The 17,771-nt window shown below is 38.0% G+C and overlaps 1 protein-coding gene and 1 long non-coding RNA gene across 4 annotated transcripts in view; one reads left to right on the forward strand and one right to left on the reverse strand.

Moving 5' to 3' along the window:
* The window catches only part of LOC126419687 (uncharacterized), a 181,863-nt gene that overhangs the window by 50,786 nt on the left and 113,306 nt on the right, over positions 1–17,771 (forward strand). The window lies entirely within an intron of this gene.
* LOC126419648 (DNA topoisomerase 2-binding protein 1-A-like) overlaps positions 9,443–17,771 on the reverse strand; it is a 266,920-nt gene continuing 258,591 nt past the window's right edge. For both annotated transcript variants that reach the window (XM_050086847.1, XM_050086840.1), the window contains exon 25: positions 9,443–10,017. In XM_050086847.1, coding sequence (XP_049942804.1) covers positions 9,804–10,017 — 214 coding nt within the window. In that variant the 3' untranslated portion in view covers positions 9,443–9,803. The remainder of the gene's footprint in view (positions 10,018–17,771) is intronic.

Consider the following 17,771-nt stretch of genomic DNA (forward strand, 5'->3'; position numbering starts at 1 on the left):
CTTGAATAGCCAGGATATCTAGAAAGATTGTCTGGCTGCCAGTTTTGTAGCCTTCTTAGCACCACCCAGGGATCACGTGTGGGGAAATTTCAAGTTTACCACCACGGATGTGAAGCAACATTGACCCCCTGTGGTGGGCTAAGGACCTTTCGTGGTCTGGCGAGAGGGGGTGGCACCTATCAGGGTGTGTTGTTATGGACTGAATAACATGAAGACTTGTGAGCAATGGTAACATTTAAGTCAAGTAAATATTTTATTTTATCCATTAAGTGGTGAGCATTTATGTGGTGTAGTTTAATGAAGTGTGAAGGAGAGGGGGATCTTGGAAAGAGTATCAAGATTTACTATGGCCTTAGTACCCACTGTCCTCTGTACAGTAAAGAAAGCTTTCCCCACACACTACAGAGGAACGCCTATTTAATAGTAATTACTGTGGTCTTTGTACCCTTGTCTATCCTGTGCGGAGAAACCACTTTTTTCCTACTACAGAGACTGGCCAGTTTCTTGTTGCAATTAGCTCAAACACAAAGAGTCCACTGGAAATAGCAATCCTAATGGTGATTAAAATGCTTGAGGAAAATGAACATCCTCCAAGTCTTCCTTCCACTATGAGAGGCATGCTGTAATTGAATGATGTCAATCTCCTAAGAAGTTTACACTAAGAATATTATCCAAATAAATTACTCTCTCTATTCAAGAATAAATTATAAATGAAAATTCCATGGAATATAATACAGTACATTTTATAGATTTAATTAATTAAATGAGAATATGGTACGATGGTTTATACCATTTCATACTATGTTGTAGTAACATTTATTGGTATGTGTTTATGCGAAGGAAGTTTGTACTATTTTTGAATGTACTACATACTATTGTTGGATAAGTACAAGTTATTTTGCAGGGAGAGTCTAACTTAGATTTCTTTGAGTAGTCAAGTTAATTGCTTACATTGTACAATCTAAAAAATTAAAGATTAAGCAAGTGGGTTGAATACCTAATCAAGTGTCTTTGCAATTTAGTCCACATAAGTAGTGGCATTGAAGAGGAGTGAAAGTACTTTATGGTAAAGTTTATTATGGTTTGCCCGTACTTACTGAATTTAAGGACAGATAACATGACTGGCTAGTTTGAAGCTACACTCAAGTGACTTCTGTACAATTTGAATCTATTGTAGGAAGGAATAATTCATGAGAGAAACATATGGAAGTGGATGATGCCCATATTCTATGTGGGCCTTCACCTTAGAAGAATCGACTATATAAAGCAGTCATAGTACATAAAATGTTACAATAATACAGATGTGACAAACACCTAAAAGGAGGATCTAGTTACTATAGTATTCTTTAAAAGTTAATGATCAATGTACAGCAGTATTATTAAATTAACGAGACTGATTCAATTAACAGAACACTCTTACTGAAGCATTTCAGGTCTCGTGGTTTTGAGAAGATGATGAAAATGACTAGCAATGATGATAAAATTGTGATATCTACCCAGAGGGTCCGTGACTGCTACAAATTGAAATATATTATGCAAGAAGTATTTTTCAGTTCCTAAAAAGAATTCAATTAGAAATTGTACCTGTGTTTGTAAATTTAAATGTTTTCCTATATTACTAAATTTCTGCCCTGAAGCCAGTCAACAGCTATATAGGACTGCTTCAAGTGAGAGAAATTCCTTCTTTGTTGGGGCACTTTTTCAAAATTAGTTGTACATTACCTGCGTAACACATCAGCATATCATGGATTTCATCTTTAGGTGGTGGAAAGCTCCCATTAATTTTTTTAAGGAAAGAAGAAAGTAATGTTAGTCATTCCTTTGCTTAATAAGCAACAAGCCACCCTCCTCCAATTCCAGGATTTCTAAAAAAAAAAGATGAGAAACCCCTCCCAAATTATTTTCCTTGATCTGCCACTGCAAGTAACTTTTGTCTCAAATTTGGAGCGGTTTATGCAAAATTGTCTCTGTAGATAGATCACGACAGAAAATTGTGGATGTTGCTTTGATTTAATTAATTTATGAACAATATTAAAAATATCAAAATGATATACTCACACAACAACGCTTTTCAACTGCTTCCTTCCCAGAAAGGTAAGAACAAGTCTGAAACAATAAAACTGCACTGCAGTCTTATTATTGTTGTAGCCAATATTTTCTTTGTCTTCAATTCTGCATAAATGATCAGTTAAAAATAAAAACGTAAAACTTCAGATTTGCTGTATTGTTAAGCAACAAAAAGGCTACGCTTGATGATGCTCTTTTTTCTTCAGTAGCTAGATCATGTGGTTATATAAGAAAAACACTATTTAACTGCCTCACACCTTCAAGTTTTTATCGCTATGATGCAGTTTTAACCCCTGGTGTTTTCGAAGCTAGACACAATAATAAGCTTATCAAGTGCATTTTCTGTTATTTAACTCTAATAGGATTTCAGTACCGCATCACCACACACACCTCCAGCCTCAACAAATGGCATTAGCCATGGTTCTTCCCTTGATGAAAAAACATTTTCACAGAAAATGAACTTCATAGCTTTTGGTTGCATTTGCACAGAGGGTATGCAGAGTTGATTACAAAGGAATTGCAACATTTCATACCTTTCCCTACCAATGACAAGTAAGCACAGATTTTCTACTCTTTGCAGTAATAAAACCTTAAAGCGAAATAGTCTTAATGTGGAAGTGGACCAAAGACTGATGGTGACAACATTTATTCTAGATTTCAATGGAAAAACCCAAACGATTTCATTCCTCACATAGTGACATCACATTTGAGAACATTGTTATCAACTGGATTTCACATTTAAAAAAAGATTTTCAGTTACTACAGTTACTATACTTACTGTACTGTACTTACTGTATTTTCAATTGAAATTTTGTTCACTAGTCAATAATAGTCATTAATCATGTACCTTTAGAAAAAATAACTTATTGCATTAATTTTCTTGATCTTTTTCATATCAGCAGGATTCAAATTAGTACATTCGTTAATTCTATGTGACATTTCAGATAGCATTGCAAGCAGGTTTGCAGATCACAATCCAAGCAAACAGGGATCCACTGCCTTAAGGGGTTTTTCTGTTATGAAAGTTTCACAAAATGAATTTCTTATTGTATATGTTGATACATTATATTACGGAGAACACGTGGCCAAAACCATTTTGCCCATATACTATTGCATATAGTCGAAATACACAATCATCGGACCAGCAGTTCTTTGTCATCGAGCACCTACAGACTGTGCTCGGTGGCAATCAGACCTGTATACGAAGACCTATCGAATGACAATCCACTGGAAAGACGTGTTGGTGCGAACACTCAAAACTCTAACGAGTTGATAAATTCGCTGATTTGGACGCTTTCTCTAAAATACATATATTCCGGTAAAGAAGTAGTAGAAACTGCAAACATTTTGGCTACAGTTATCTTCAACAACAACTTCACAGGACTCGCACAGACAATAAATGTCATGGGCATTCAACTTGGCAACGCGATGTCAAAAGACGCAATGCAGACTGCGTTGTACGCAGCCCAGGAGGAAGCAATGCATGCGAATGAGATCGAGGAAGGCATGCTGTATGCTCTATGCATCACAGACTGATGGTAAGGTCCAAAACCCTTCCAAAACTGTAATCACTATTTCCTAGTCTTTTTTGCTGGGTGTTTTGACTAGCAAAAAACCGATTGGCTGATTTTGATGCCGCTTAGCAATTTTATTAGAGAATTGAAATAGCAATGGTCAGAACCTCTACAAGTTAAACAGTTGTCAAAATATCAATTTTTACATACGCCTGAATGCCCAGACAAAGTTCACTTTATTTTTTCTTTTTTCTTCGAGTAGTCGCCAATTTGTGAAAAAATGGCGTTTTTCACTTTTCAGTGGTTCTGACCATTGCTACACTCATATATTTTAATACTTTTTTGGTCTGGTCTCCTTCAGACCACTCTGTTACCTGAACCAGGTCAACATTCTGGCAGTTACCATCAACTAGAGGAAGCAATGTGGTGCTGGTGTGCAAGACTCGCATGTCCCCTTCTTCATCGGACTTACTTGGAGGTGCTTTGCCAATCTTCTTTTCAGGATAGTCGGCTGCGACGATCTGCCAAACTTCTTCTCCGAAGATATGTTGCTGTTTGGAGGAATTTTCTCTACTCTTAAAAATGATTGCATACACTCAGGATACTCTTAAATCAATTCGACTATATTTTCACTTCCACAAACGGAACACTACATAACAGTTTTCACATAAATGGATCATATTTTGTAAGTCCAATGATTCGCAGTCCGTCAGAAACTATTAATTACTTTCACAATAAATACAGTTCCAAAAATATCTCAACGTTCTCACAAGTCCACCATCTACAACTATAGAGAGTCACTAAGTAAGTAAAAGTAAGTGTCTTTTCTTTTACACAATTCAACTGTTCAAAATAATGACTGATGTAGCACCGTCATGGAATAATGCGCACTTGCTCCTAGTGCTGGTCCTGTAGCTTCTGTGATGAGTGAGGCAACCACTTGCCCGCGCTGATCAACCATTCACCTTGTGGCATTCTCTTGACACATGTCCACCCTGCACAGACAGGAAACCAGTGCGAGGTAGACACTCTCCCGCTTCTCACACTCGTACATAAAATATCGGGTGTTCGAGATGGTGGAAAGCAGAGGGTCTCTAGAATTTGCATCGAAATTCTCGAGGCACTACAACATGCCTACAAGTGCTGGCGTGCATTACGATCTTTGGCACCATTTTGTTTAACAATCCCTTAATATTTTTGGACAAAATCATTTACATCTGCATCTACATCCATACTCCACAACCCACCTGACGGTGTGTGGCGGAGGGTACCCTGAGTACCTCTATCGGTTCCCCCTTCTATTCCAGTCTCTTATTGTTCGTGGAAAGAAAGGTTGTCGATATGCCTCTGTGTGGGCTCTAATCTCTCTGACATTATCCTCACGATCTCTTCGCGAGATATACATAGGAGGGAGCAATATACTGCTTGACTCCGCGGTGAAGGTACGTTCTCGAAACTTCAACAAAAGCCCATACCGAGCTACTGAGCGTCTCTCCTGCAGAGTCTTCCACTGGAGGTTATCTATCATCTCCGTAACGCTTTCGCGATTACTAAATGATCCTGTAACGAAGCGTGCTGCTCTCCATTGGAACTTCTCTATCTCTTCTATCAACCCTATCTGGTACGGATCCCACACTGCTGAGCAGTATTCAAGCAGTGGGCGAACAAGTGTACTGTAACCTACTTCCTTTGTTTTCAGACTGGATTTCCTTAGGATTCTTACAATGAATCTCAGTCTGGGATCTGTTTTACCGATGATTAATTGTATATGGTCATTACAGTTTAAATCACTACTAATGGCCACTCCCAGATAATTTATGTAATTAACTGCTTCCCGTTGCTGACCTCTTATATTGTAGCTAAATGATCTTTCTTTCTATGTATTCGCAGCATATTACACTTGTCTACATTGAGATTCAATTGCCATTCCCTGCGCCGTGCGTCAATTCGTTGCAGATCCTCCTGCATTTCAGTACAATTTTCCATTGTTACAACCTCTTGATATACTACAGAATCATCCGAAAAAAGCCTCAGTGAACTTCCGATGATGTTATCCACAAGGTCATTTTTATATATTGTGAACAGCAAAGGACCTACGACACTAACTGTGGCACACCTGACCTCACTCTTACTTCGGAGGACTTCTCTCCATTGAGAATGATATGCTGTGTTCTGTTATCTAGGAAATCTTTGATCCAAAAAACAAAGATGATATGACTTACCAAACGAAAGTGCTGGCACGTCGATAGACACACAAACAAACACAAACATACACACAAAATTCAAGCTTTCGCAACCAACGGTTGCTTCATCAGGAAAGAGGGAAGGAGAGGGAAAGACGAAAGGATGTGGGTTTTAAGGGAGAGGGTAAGGAGTCATTCCAATCCCGGGAGCGGAAAGACTTACCTTAGGGGGAAAAAAGGACAGGTATGCACTCGCATACAACTCATATCCTGTCTGCTTGTGTCTGTGTATGTGTGGATGGATATGAGTGTGTGTGCGAGTGTATACCTGTCCTTTTTTCCCCCTAAGGTAAGTCTTTCCGCTCCCGGGATTGGAATGACTCCTTACCCTCTCCCTTAAAACCCACATCCTTTCGTCTTTCCCTCTTTCCTGATGAGGCAACAGTTTGTTGCGAAAGCTTGAATTTTGTGTGTATGTTTGTTTATGTGTCTATCGACGTGCCAGCGCTTTCATTTGGTAAGTCACATCATCTTTGTTTTTAGGTATATTTTTCCCATGTGGAATGTTTCCCTCTATTAATTCAAATCTTTGATCCAATCACACAATTGGTCTGATAGTCCATATGCTCTTACTTTGTTCATTAAACGACTGTGGGGAACTGCATAAAAGGCCTAGCAGAAGTCGAGAAACACGGCATCTACCTGGGAACCCGTGTCTATGGCCCTCTTGAGTCTCGTGGACGAATGGCGTGAGCTAGGTTTCACACAATCGTCTTTTTCAAAACCCATCCCGATACCTACAGAGTAGATTTCTAGTCTCCAGAAAAGTCATTATAATCAAACATAATACATGTTCCAAAATTCTACAACTGATCAACATTAGAGATATAGGTCTATAGTTCTGCACATCCGTTCGATGTTCCTTCTTGAAAACGGGGATGACCTGTGCCCTTTTCCAATTTTTTGGAACGCTACGCCCTTGTAGAGACCTACGGTACAACGCTGCAAGAAGGGGGCAAGTTCCTTCACGTACTCTGTGTAAAATCGAACTGGTATCTCATCAGGTCCAGCAGCCTTTCCTCTTTTGAGTGATTTTAATTGTTTTTCTATCCCTCTGTCATCTATTTCTATTTCGATATCTACCATTTTGTCATCTGTACGACAATCTAGAGAAGGAACTACAGTGCAGTCTTCCTCTGTGAAACAGCTTTGGAAAAAGACATTTAATATTTCGGCCTTTAGTCTGTCATCCTCTGTTTCGGTGCCATTTGGTCACAGGTGGATCAAAAAAAATGTCCAGACACCCTATCGCTTTTACATAAGACCAAAATTTCTTAGGATTTTCTGAGAATTTAGTAAATAGAACTTTATTTTCAAATTCATTGAACGCCTCTCGCATAGCCCCCCTCTAACTACATTTCATTTCGTGTAATTTTTATTTGTCTGCAAGGCTTTGGCTGTGTTTATGTTTGCTGTGAAGTTCCCTTTGCTTCCGTAGCAGTTTTCTAACTCAGTTGTTGTACCACGGTGGCTCTTTTCCATCACTTATGATCTTGCTTGGCACATACTCATCTAATGCATAAATACGATGGTTTTGAACTTTCTCCACTGATCCTCAATACTATCTGTACTTGAGATAAAGCTTTTGTGTTGAGCTGTCAAGTACTCTGAAATCTGCCTTTTGTAATTTTTGCTAAACAGAAAAATCTTCCTACCTTTTTTAATATTTCTATTTATGGCTGAAATCGTCAGTGCAGTAATCATTTTATGATCACTGATTCCCTGTTCTGCGTTAACTGTTTCAAATAGTTCGGGTCTATCTGTCACCAGAAGGTCTAATATGTTATCGCCACAAGTCAGTTCTCTGTTTAACTGCTGAAGGTAGTTCTCAGATAATGCACTTAAAAAAATTTCATTGGATTCTTTGTCCCTGCCACCCGTTATAAATGTTTGAGTCTCCCAGTCTATATCTGGTAAATTAAATCTCCACCCAGAACTATAACATAGTCGGGAAATCTACTCTAAATATTTTGCAAATATGGACAACATGCCACTGTTGTTGACAGGTTAGTCAAGAATTCACGACAATGGTCAGCTGCAATGTAATTGTTAAAATGCTGCGCACAGTTATCCAAACATGAAACAACTGGTAAATGATTGGATTGACACCACCTGATCGGGTTCACCTCATTTTACAGGATACACTGTAAATTGTAAAATGAGTGGCCATCAACTATGGTATAGTGTACATAAAGTGGGATGAACCACTGAAGATTCATTTCTACCAGCAGGGTAGAAGCCATGTGTGTACTGTAGAGTGAGTAGGGAAGGGGATAGGTAGGTGGAAGACAGGAACCACGAAGATTTGGCCCAGCAGCGATAACAGGAATGATGGATATGTTGTTGGGAGAGTTCTCACCTGTGCAATTCAGGAAAGCTGGTGTTGATGGGGAGAATTCAGATGGCGCATGCTGTTAAACAGTTATTCTACATACATACATATTCCAGAACCCACTGTATGGTGCGTGGTGTGTTACTCTGTACCACTACATCATTTCCTTTCCTGTTCCACTTCCAAGTGAAGTGAGAGAGAAACCACAGCTTAAATGCTTCTAGACAAGCTTAAATTTGTCTTATCTTCAAGGTTCTTACACGAAATGTAAGTGGTGGTAGTACAATAATCATGCAGCCAGCTTCAAATGTCAGCTCTCTGAATTTTCTCACTACTGCTACACAAAGAGATAATCTCCCACCCGGGTATTCCCATAGCATCTCCGTAATATCTGCATGTTGACTGAACCTACCAGTAACGAGTCTAGCAGCATGCCTCTAAATTGCTTCTACGTTTTCCTTTAATTCAATATAATGGGGATCCCAAACACTCAAGAATGGGTCACACTTTCGTTCTACATGCAACGTCCTTGATAAATGTGCTACAGTTCCCTAAAATTCTTTCCATACAGTGCAGCACATTGTGCTGTGCGAAAATTTCTGCAACTGGGTGGTCCAGCCGAACTGTGGACAGGAGACAGCTGGATAACACAGTTATTTTACATGCCATTCGAAATGATGTTCTTCACAGATGCTGTCTTCTGGATTCTTCCCACCAACACCAGCACTAGCTTTCGTGAACTGCGCAAGTAGGAACTATCTGTACAACATATCCTTTGTTCCCATACCCCAACCTTTGCTGGTCCCTGTCCTCCACTTATCTACCCCTTCTCTGTTCCCATTTCACTGTAAATATTTTATTCATATTTATAGATAGTATGAAAGCTACACTTTACAATGGAAAATGCTATGTCATCAGTGTGCATCTATTGATAGCATTTTCTAGCTTCATTCATTAAACAATTATTCTATTTGCCAGCAAGCACTGAGATGCATCTACTGGTATGTGCTGTCATGGGAGAATGCATTGCATAGCCTATGAGATACAGCTTTGGTCATAAGCACCCATTCTGTGGCTTAGTGCAGCTTCAAGGAAGGAATTAATAGTTCTCAGAGGTAATATATATTCGTGTATTTTGAAATTTGTTTATTAGCAGTATGGGAATTTTACCTCCTGAAGATAAGTACTGACTAAATTATTATTCAAATAGAGCCCAGTAACTCACTGTAAATGAAAAGCGTAGGCATCAGAGGAGGTGTGGGTGGATGGGACAAAAAAGTCAGAAACAAACTGATATTTTTTTATTTACACACAGACTGTCAACAATTAAAACATACAGTGTACATGGGACTTTTTTTTTATCCAGGAACTGTTTGTCTCAGTATGAGTTTACACTTTCCTATATATTTAAAAAAATATGCATACATTAAAATGCTTGGCTTTTTTTCCTTTCTTGTTATGGCACTGCCATGTCAAATGTCCTATACACATGTCCTGATATCGTAAACTAGTTACAACTTTAAGAGAAATATATAAAAACAACACATGCACATATTTATTAAAAAACTGTACATAGTCATATGTCATAAATAGCTCCACATCACATCAAAGCTAAAGCAGTTGGTCTCAGAAATGCAGCAACAACTATCATCTGTCCAACTGTTGCATTATACGGCTATATTCTGGAAGGACACATGAATCAGCATCTGGTGGAGGATCGTTAACAAGGTAATTGTTGAGATAGAGTGGAGACAAGCATGGTACTTTATTCTTAACCAATGCTTCCATATCTATTGGTTCATTTAACTTGTTAAGTTCAGCAAAGCAATGTGTTGCACCCTGAGGATTTTTGTATGGTGGCCTGTTGAAATAGAAACAATTATTAGTACCAGCAAAAATTAAACACATTTAAGTTGTGCTCCAGAAAAAATCCTCTTTAGTTAAATTTAAAACCAAATTCTGATCATCAGTAATTTAAAACTAGGCCTCCATACTACCCATTAGATGTTTTTATTATCTCTGAGAAATAATCATAATAATCAGTTCTTTCACCATCTTTTGTTGAATAGCTCTTAATGCTGCTGCCCTACACATGCACCTCACAAATAGAGAAATAAAGTCAGAACAATATTACATATTTGGGCATGATAAGCTGTACTGAGCAACTGAAAGTGGCATTAATCATGTGATAAAACACACTATAACAATGTTCACATTGGTAGGGAAACTGGACATCCATTTATTCACGGGAGTTACATAGATTTGAAAACGTGATTACAGATTTATCACATCTGAGGAAAGTCTCCAAGCACACTTCAAATATCAGAAATTCGATAGTAGGAATACAGTCACTAACACCTTATTTATATGGCAATCTACTGTTCAATATCTCCGTTGTAGCTGGCTGTCTTTCCTCTCATCTGATTATGCTTGATACGAAATTTTCCATCACTGTATTATGGAAGATGATGATTTACTTAAAAGGCAATGGACTATATTACACATGATACAGCACATACAGCAAGCATATTTAACAACCATTTTAAAAATAATAACGACAACTGCTGCTATCAGCTCAAAAACGAAATCATTGCACTATGTAGCAAACAGTATCACAAAACAGCAAACCAATTTGGTATCAACCAAACGAAGGAAAAAATAATTCTTTTAAAACAACTATGAGTTTGTTACATTTTCTTTACTGTAGATACTTTCATGAAAATATCATCCATCATTTCTCCAGTCACATAATAAGGTAACTTTAAGGTAATTTTAAGACAGAATCAGTAAACAAAAATGAAGACAACAATCACTCAGAAAGACAGGAATAACTCTGTTACCTACCTCATGCAACAATGTATCCCATTTTTCCTTACTCCACTGCTCTGGACCACTACGTCTCCTCAGTACTGTTATCTCATTACCCCCTTGAATTATTAATCTCATTTACCAACTTATTATCTATCACCAAGCAACTTACTGTGTTCACTAAAAATGTAATTTGAAGCCAATACTGATGTTTGCCTGTGAGACTTTTATACGACAGTATTGTTTTGTATTTGCCACTGTCATAATGTTTCACAGGAGTGAGTACGTGTCAACCTGTGAACAACTACTTAATTTGAAACTTGGTCTATTCATTGTAATGTTGATGGTGATATAAATGTGGAAAAAGCTAAATTACTTTAAAATCTGCGTAGAGTGCATCAAAAGCACAATTTCTAGAAATCGGTTTACAGCAGTTATACTAGACTTCAATAATTGGGACTCCAAAGGCTTAATGTACAAAGCAGAATTGGCACAAATGCATATGGTGCCGCCAGGTGAGAACACACATGTAAGATTAGTTGACATGTGGCAAAATTTACGAACCAGTGGGCAGTGAACAGTAAAAACACTTCAAGCAACAAAAAGTGTTCTCAGACTGAATAGGTTATTGCAAATAAAAAAAATAAATGGATGTCACACTACTGAATTCAACTTTCTTCAACCAATGAGAGGACGAGGATGACAGATGCCATTTTCATTTTCAATGAAACATCAGCCAATCAGTATAGCACAACAGTAAGAACAACATGGTGAGCTGGCACGGGAGTTATGAGCAGGAGTAGCAAGAAGATGATAGATTAGATTAGATTTACTTTCATTCCAATTCATCTGTAGTGAGGAGGTCCTCCAGCATGTAGAACATGTCAGAAAAACAACAATACATGACAAATATGTACAACTCAAACAAATAAGCTAATGCACCATTCCACAGGTCCCAAGTGGAGTGATCGTCATTTTTTAATGAACACTATATGAAAGAATCACTTTACAAATACCAATGCATTGAATTTAAAATAAAAAGTTTTGTTTTATACAATGGAAGGAAACATTCCACGTGGGAAAAATTATATATAAAAACAAAGATGAGGTGACTTACCGAACAAAAGCGCTGGCAGGTCGATAGACACACAAACAAACACAAACATACACACAAAATTCAAGCTTTCGCAACAAACTGTTGCCTCATCAGGAAAGAGGGAAGGAGAGGGGAAGACGAAAGGAAGTGGGTTTTAAGGGAGAGGGTAAGGAGTCATTCCAATCCCGGGAGCGGAAAGACTTACCTTAGGGGGGAAAAAGGACAGGTATACACTCGCACACACGCACATATCCATCCACACATACAGACACAAGCAGACATATTTAAATATGTCCGCTTGTGTCTGTATGTGTGGATGGATATGTGCGTGTGTGCGAGTGTATACCTGTCCTTTTTTCCCCCTAAGGTAAGTCTTTCCGCTCCCGGGATTGGAATGACTCCTTACCCTCTCCCTTAAAACCCACTTCCTTTCGTCTTCCCCTCTCCTTCCCTCTTTCCTGATGAGGCAACAGTTTGTTGCGAAAGCTTGAATTTTGTGTGTATGTTTGTGTTTGTTTGTGTGTCTATCGACCTGCCAGCGCTTTTGTTCGGTAAGTCACCTCATCTTTGTTTTTATATATAAAGTTTTGTTTTATTTATTTATAAGGTAATAAACCACCTACTCCAGTCCTGTAACCCGGAAGGTGTACACGATCAATAGCCGAGCCACGTGTGAAAGCACCCACGTGATTTACCAACTGACCTGCCTACACTGTGAAGCTTTCTATGTGGGAATGACCAGCAACAAACTGTCCATACGCATGAATGGACACAAGCAGACAGTGTTTGTTGGTAATGAGGATCACCCTGTGGCTAAACATGCCTTGGTGCATGGCCAGCACATCTCGGCACTGTGTTACACCGTCCGGGTTATCTGGATACTTCCCACTAACACCAACCTGTCAGATCTCCGGAGATGGGAACTTGCCCTTCAGTATATCCTCTCTTCTCGTTATCCGCCAGGCCTCAACCTCCGCTAATTTCAAGTTTCCGCCGCTCATACCTCACCTGTCTTTCAACATCTTTGCCTCTGTACTTCCGCCTCGACTGACATCTCTGCCCAAACTCTTTGCCTTTACAAATGTCTGCTTGTGTCTGTGTATGTGCGGATGGATATGTGTGTGTGTGTGTGTGTGTGTGTGTGTGTGCGCGCGAGTGTATACCTGTCCTTTTTCCCCCTAAGGTAAGTCTTTCCGCTGAGTGTGTTTGTGTATCTATCGACCTGCCAGCCCTTTCATATGGTAAGTCACATCATCTTTGTTTTTAAATATATTTTTCCCGCGTGGAATGTTTCCCTCTATTTTAAAGTGACTTTAAATCCTTTTGAAGATTTTTCTTATTTCCAGCATTGTTTCCATAAATTGAGCTGTTGGTTTGAAAAAGTGATATATTTTTAATGACAAACTTCATTAAAGAATACATATATTGGAAAGCAGTAGTTAGTATCCCTAGTTCCCTACACAAGCTTCTGCAGGATGTTCTTGAGTTCACATCACATATAACTCTTACTGCAAGTTTTTGTGTCCGGAAAACTTTAGCTTGGCTTGATGAATTACCCCAAAAAATAATCCCATATGACATTATGGAATGAAAGTAAGCATAGTATGCCAGCTTTTTCATTTTTATATCACCTATGTCTGACACAATTCAAATTGCAAATAGCGATTTGGTAAGACGCTTCAGCAGTTCTGTGGTGTGCTTTTCCCAGTTGAATTTATTATCAAGCTGTAATCCCAAGAATTTAACACTGCCAACTTCTTCTACATGCTTGTCATCATATGTTAGGCATATACTCGTGGGACACCCCTTACAAGTTCTGAACTGCATGTAGTGTGTTTTTTCAAAGTTTAGTGACAAGGAATTGCCTAGGAACCAGTGATTAATGTCCACAAATATTTTATTAGCTGATCTTTCTAAGACTACACTTGATTTGCTATTTATTGCAATGTTTGTATCATCGGCAAATAAAACGAACTTGATATCTGGTAGTTACGGAACAGAAGCAGTAACCAGCACCGGGAACTTTAAGTAAAGTGTTATTGTTCCTGTGTGTGATTGTTTTATTAAGATGGGTGACAAAGAAGTGGGAGATGGTGTGCTTTAAATAGATTGAAAGCGAGGGGGGGGGGGGGGGGTGCAGGAATTAGTGGAAACAGAGATGTCCAGAATGAATTTAATGAACAAAAGCAAAGCAGACAGAAAATATATGTAGACCATGAGATCTGGTTAAGCTGCACTCCCGGTTCAGTAGTTTTGGTACACTACATAAATGATGTAGTAAACAATAGGATTACCAGTAGTATTGGAAGCACTGGTAGAGAAAGAAACACAAATGAATATGTGGGAGAGAAAAAGGGAGCCAATGACTTCTTTGTTTTTTGCTTGATTGTTTTGCAAATAATTAGAACTGCACAACATTCAGTGTTAGTCCATTGTATATTTTATATCCTTACAAAACATAAATTGCATTTTATAAGAATAAACATTAGTTGAACACACAACAAAAACAGTTACAAAGTACAGTTTATGTGCGCGAACATATTACACTGTTGTTATTTTGTAATCTACAGAACGTTCTTCATTATGATCAAAGGCAAGAGTTTCCTGTTACCGATAAATGCGAAAGTTGTTACCAAGTAACAGGAACATGTTTTATGTATGTTTGACGAAGTATTGAAGCAATGTCTGGTATATTTTTGTTTTGCTTTTTTATTGTACCTTTTTGCTGAGGAAATTGTTTTCTAGCACTATAAAAAATTCGGAGTAGGTATTAAAATCCATGGAGAAGAAATAAAAACCTTGAGGTTCGCCGATGACATTGTAATTCTGTCAGAGACAGCAAAGGACTTGGAAGAGCAGTTGAATGGAACGGACAGTGTCTTGAAAGGAGGACATAAGATGAACATCAACAAAAGCAAAACGAGGATAATGGAATGTAGTCGAATTAAATCGGGTGATGCTGAGGGAATTAGATTAGGAAATGAGACACTTCAAGTAGTAAAGGAGTTTTGCTATTTGGGGAGCAAAATAACTGATGATGGTCGAAGTAGAGAGGATATAAAATGTAGGCTGGCAATGGCAAGGAAAGCGTTTCTGAAGAAGAGAAATTTGTTAACATCGAGTATTGATTTAAGTGTCAGGAAGTCATTTCTGAAAGTATTTGTATGGAGTGTAGCCATGTACGGAAGTGAAACATGGACGATAAATAGTTTGGACAAGAAGAGAATAGAAGCTTTCGAAATGTGGTGCTACAGAAGAATGCTGAAGATTAGATGGGTAGATCACATAACTAATGAGGAGGTATTGAATAGAATTGGGGAGAAGAGAAATTTGTGACACAACTTGACTAGAAGAAAGTACCAGTAGGTAGGACATATTCTGAGGCATCATGGGGTCACCAATTTAGTATTGGAGGGCAGCGTGGAGGATAAAAATCGTAGAGGGAGACCAAGAGATGAATACACTAAGCAGATTCAGGAGGATGTAGGTTGCAGTAGGTACTGGGAGATTAAGAAGCTTGCACAGGATAGAGTAGCATGGAGAGCTGCATCAAACCAGTCTCAGGACTGAAGACCACAACAACAACATGATAAATCTGTATTGTTTTCTTTATTTATACTACAACATCACTGTTTTGTGTTACAAATCAACAATTTTTGAATAAAAATTAAATATTTACAATTTCAATTTTGCTATAAATACTGTTTGCTTATATGAGGCCTCACTCAGTTTCTAGAGTTCACCACTTCCAGTTTTTCAGGGAATCTAGTGAAACAAGGACTGCATATGTAAAGAAAGTGATCGTTATGAGATAATAACTGACAGATATCCAACACACCTAATGTACAGGTAACAGCAGGTATGACTACGAAAGCAAAGCTACTATGAAAACTACCACAGTCTACTCTTTCTTATGACAGTTTACTGTGGTAGTTTTACAATTCTACATTTGCCAATATTAGGGCATTCATAGAAGATAATAGTAGAAATGATTAAAAATGCTAGTGAAATAATGGAAGTTTAAGTGTGTCTTTAGTAAATTGAACAAAGAAGTTGGTGCAATTAATGTTAACCTTACAAACATGATCAGAAAGACAAACTCAGTGGAAAACTGTTTTGAAAAGAAGTTAGAAAAGTGACAAAAGAAATGGATGTAAAAATACAAACCGTCAGCGAAGAATGTGAAGCTAAAACAGACAACGTTGTACAATATCGGGAAGAGAGGATGGTAGCTTCTTTAATTTCTGTCAGAAAACCCACATAGTATTACGGAATTGCGTACTGAAAATATGGATGAGTTTGAGACACGAACTGAACAAACCAAAGTAGAAATAAATAAGAAAATTGAAACACTAGGGGAATGAAGAGAAGCACAAAATATTAACTATTGAAGCTAAAAAATGGATGAGATGAATGAAAATGTAGAATCTAAGTTTTTGAAACTGAGAAAAAAGTTAGTGAAGTTCAGTGTGATAGTGTATCTGATCGCTGAAGTTAAACACTGTCAGGACTGGCTAGCATTTGGATGGGTGACCATCAAGGTCTATTCAGTACTGTTGGCAAGCGGGGTGCTCTAAGCCCTTGTAAGGCCAATTGAAAAGCTTGACTGAGAAATGGTGGTTCTGGTCACGAAAATTGACAATGGCTGAGAGAGCAATGTGCTGATGACATGCCCCTCCATACCCACATCTAGTATTTGCTGAGGATGACATGGCGGTTGGTAGGTGAGAGTCTAGTTTAGTATGTACTTTATCAAATGGAGTTTCTTTTGCAAACTTTAAAAAAGTTTGTAGTTTTGAACTATGATAAAGCACACCCACTTGATTTTATTACGAAATTTAATAATATGTCTGGAAACTGAAATGATGAAGAGAAAAAATTCTTCTGTGACAGGCAATTTAAAGGAAGTTTACTACGGATGGACAGCCAAAAATTAAACAGTCTTGTAATTCATGGGAAACATTTAAGTTATTCTTCCAGAGGAATATTGCCTAAAGATGAATGCATAAGGATTCTGAGTGAATTCTAGGTTAGTGACAGATTTGATACCGAAAAGGGTGTTGCCAGTATTGGAATAACAAAATTAAATACTTAGATAAAGAGCTGGATAGACCATCAATAATAATAGGATTAGAAAACAAACATAGAGAACTGTTTTTAGAGCTCCAAGGAGTCATATCAATGATTGATTGAACTACATGGGAAATGTAGAGAGAGAAAAAGAGAGAGAGAGAGAGAGAGAGAGAGAGAGTAAATCAACAGCAGGAAATCACGCTAGGCATTTTGAACCTAGAAACCACTCAAGGAGAGATCACCAAGTAAACAAACAGAGAGAGTAGGGCACATTTTGGAAGTAATTATGGTTATCCCAAATAGAAATGACAGAAGAAATTACAATGATTAAAGTGTGGAGGCCAACTATTGTACACCACGAATGTAGCTTTATGGTCAAACAATGAAAATAAAGAACAGCTGATTAGCCGAGAAACAAAGTAGTAGTTCAAATAGTGATGAACATAGTGAGATACTAAGTAGTAATGAAGAAAGGGAGAAAGAGTAAGTATCTGGATTTATGATGAGGAAGGGAATGGTAAATGATATAAGTAAAAGTAGTGATAAAAGGGGGGGGGGGGGGTACTTGACTATAAATTTGGTGATCAGGATGACACTTTTGCTAAAGAAAAGATTAATTGGGATATGCTATGTGAAGA

The sequence above is a fragment of the Schistocerca serialis genome, chromosome 1 (assembly GCF_023864345.2).
Source record: "Schistocerca serialis cubense isolate TAMUIC-IGC-003099 chromosome 1, iqSchSeri2.2, whole genome shotgun sequence".
Classification (NCBI taxonomy): Eukaryota; Metazoa; Arthropoda; class Insecta; order Orthoptera; family Acrididae; genus Schistocerca; species Schistocerca serialis.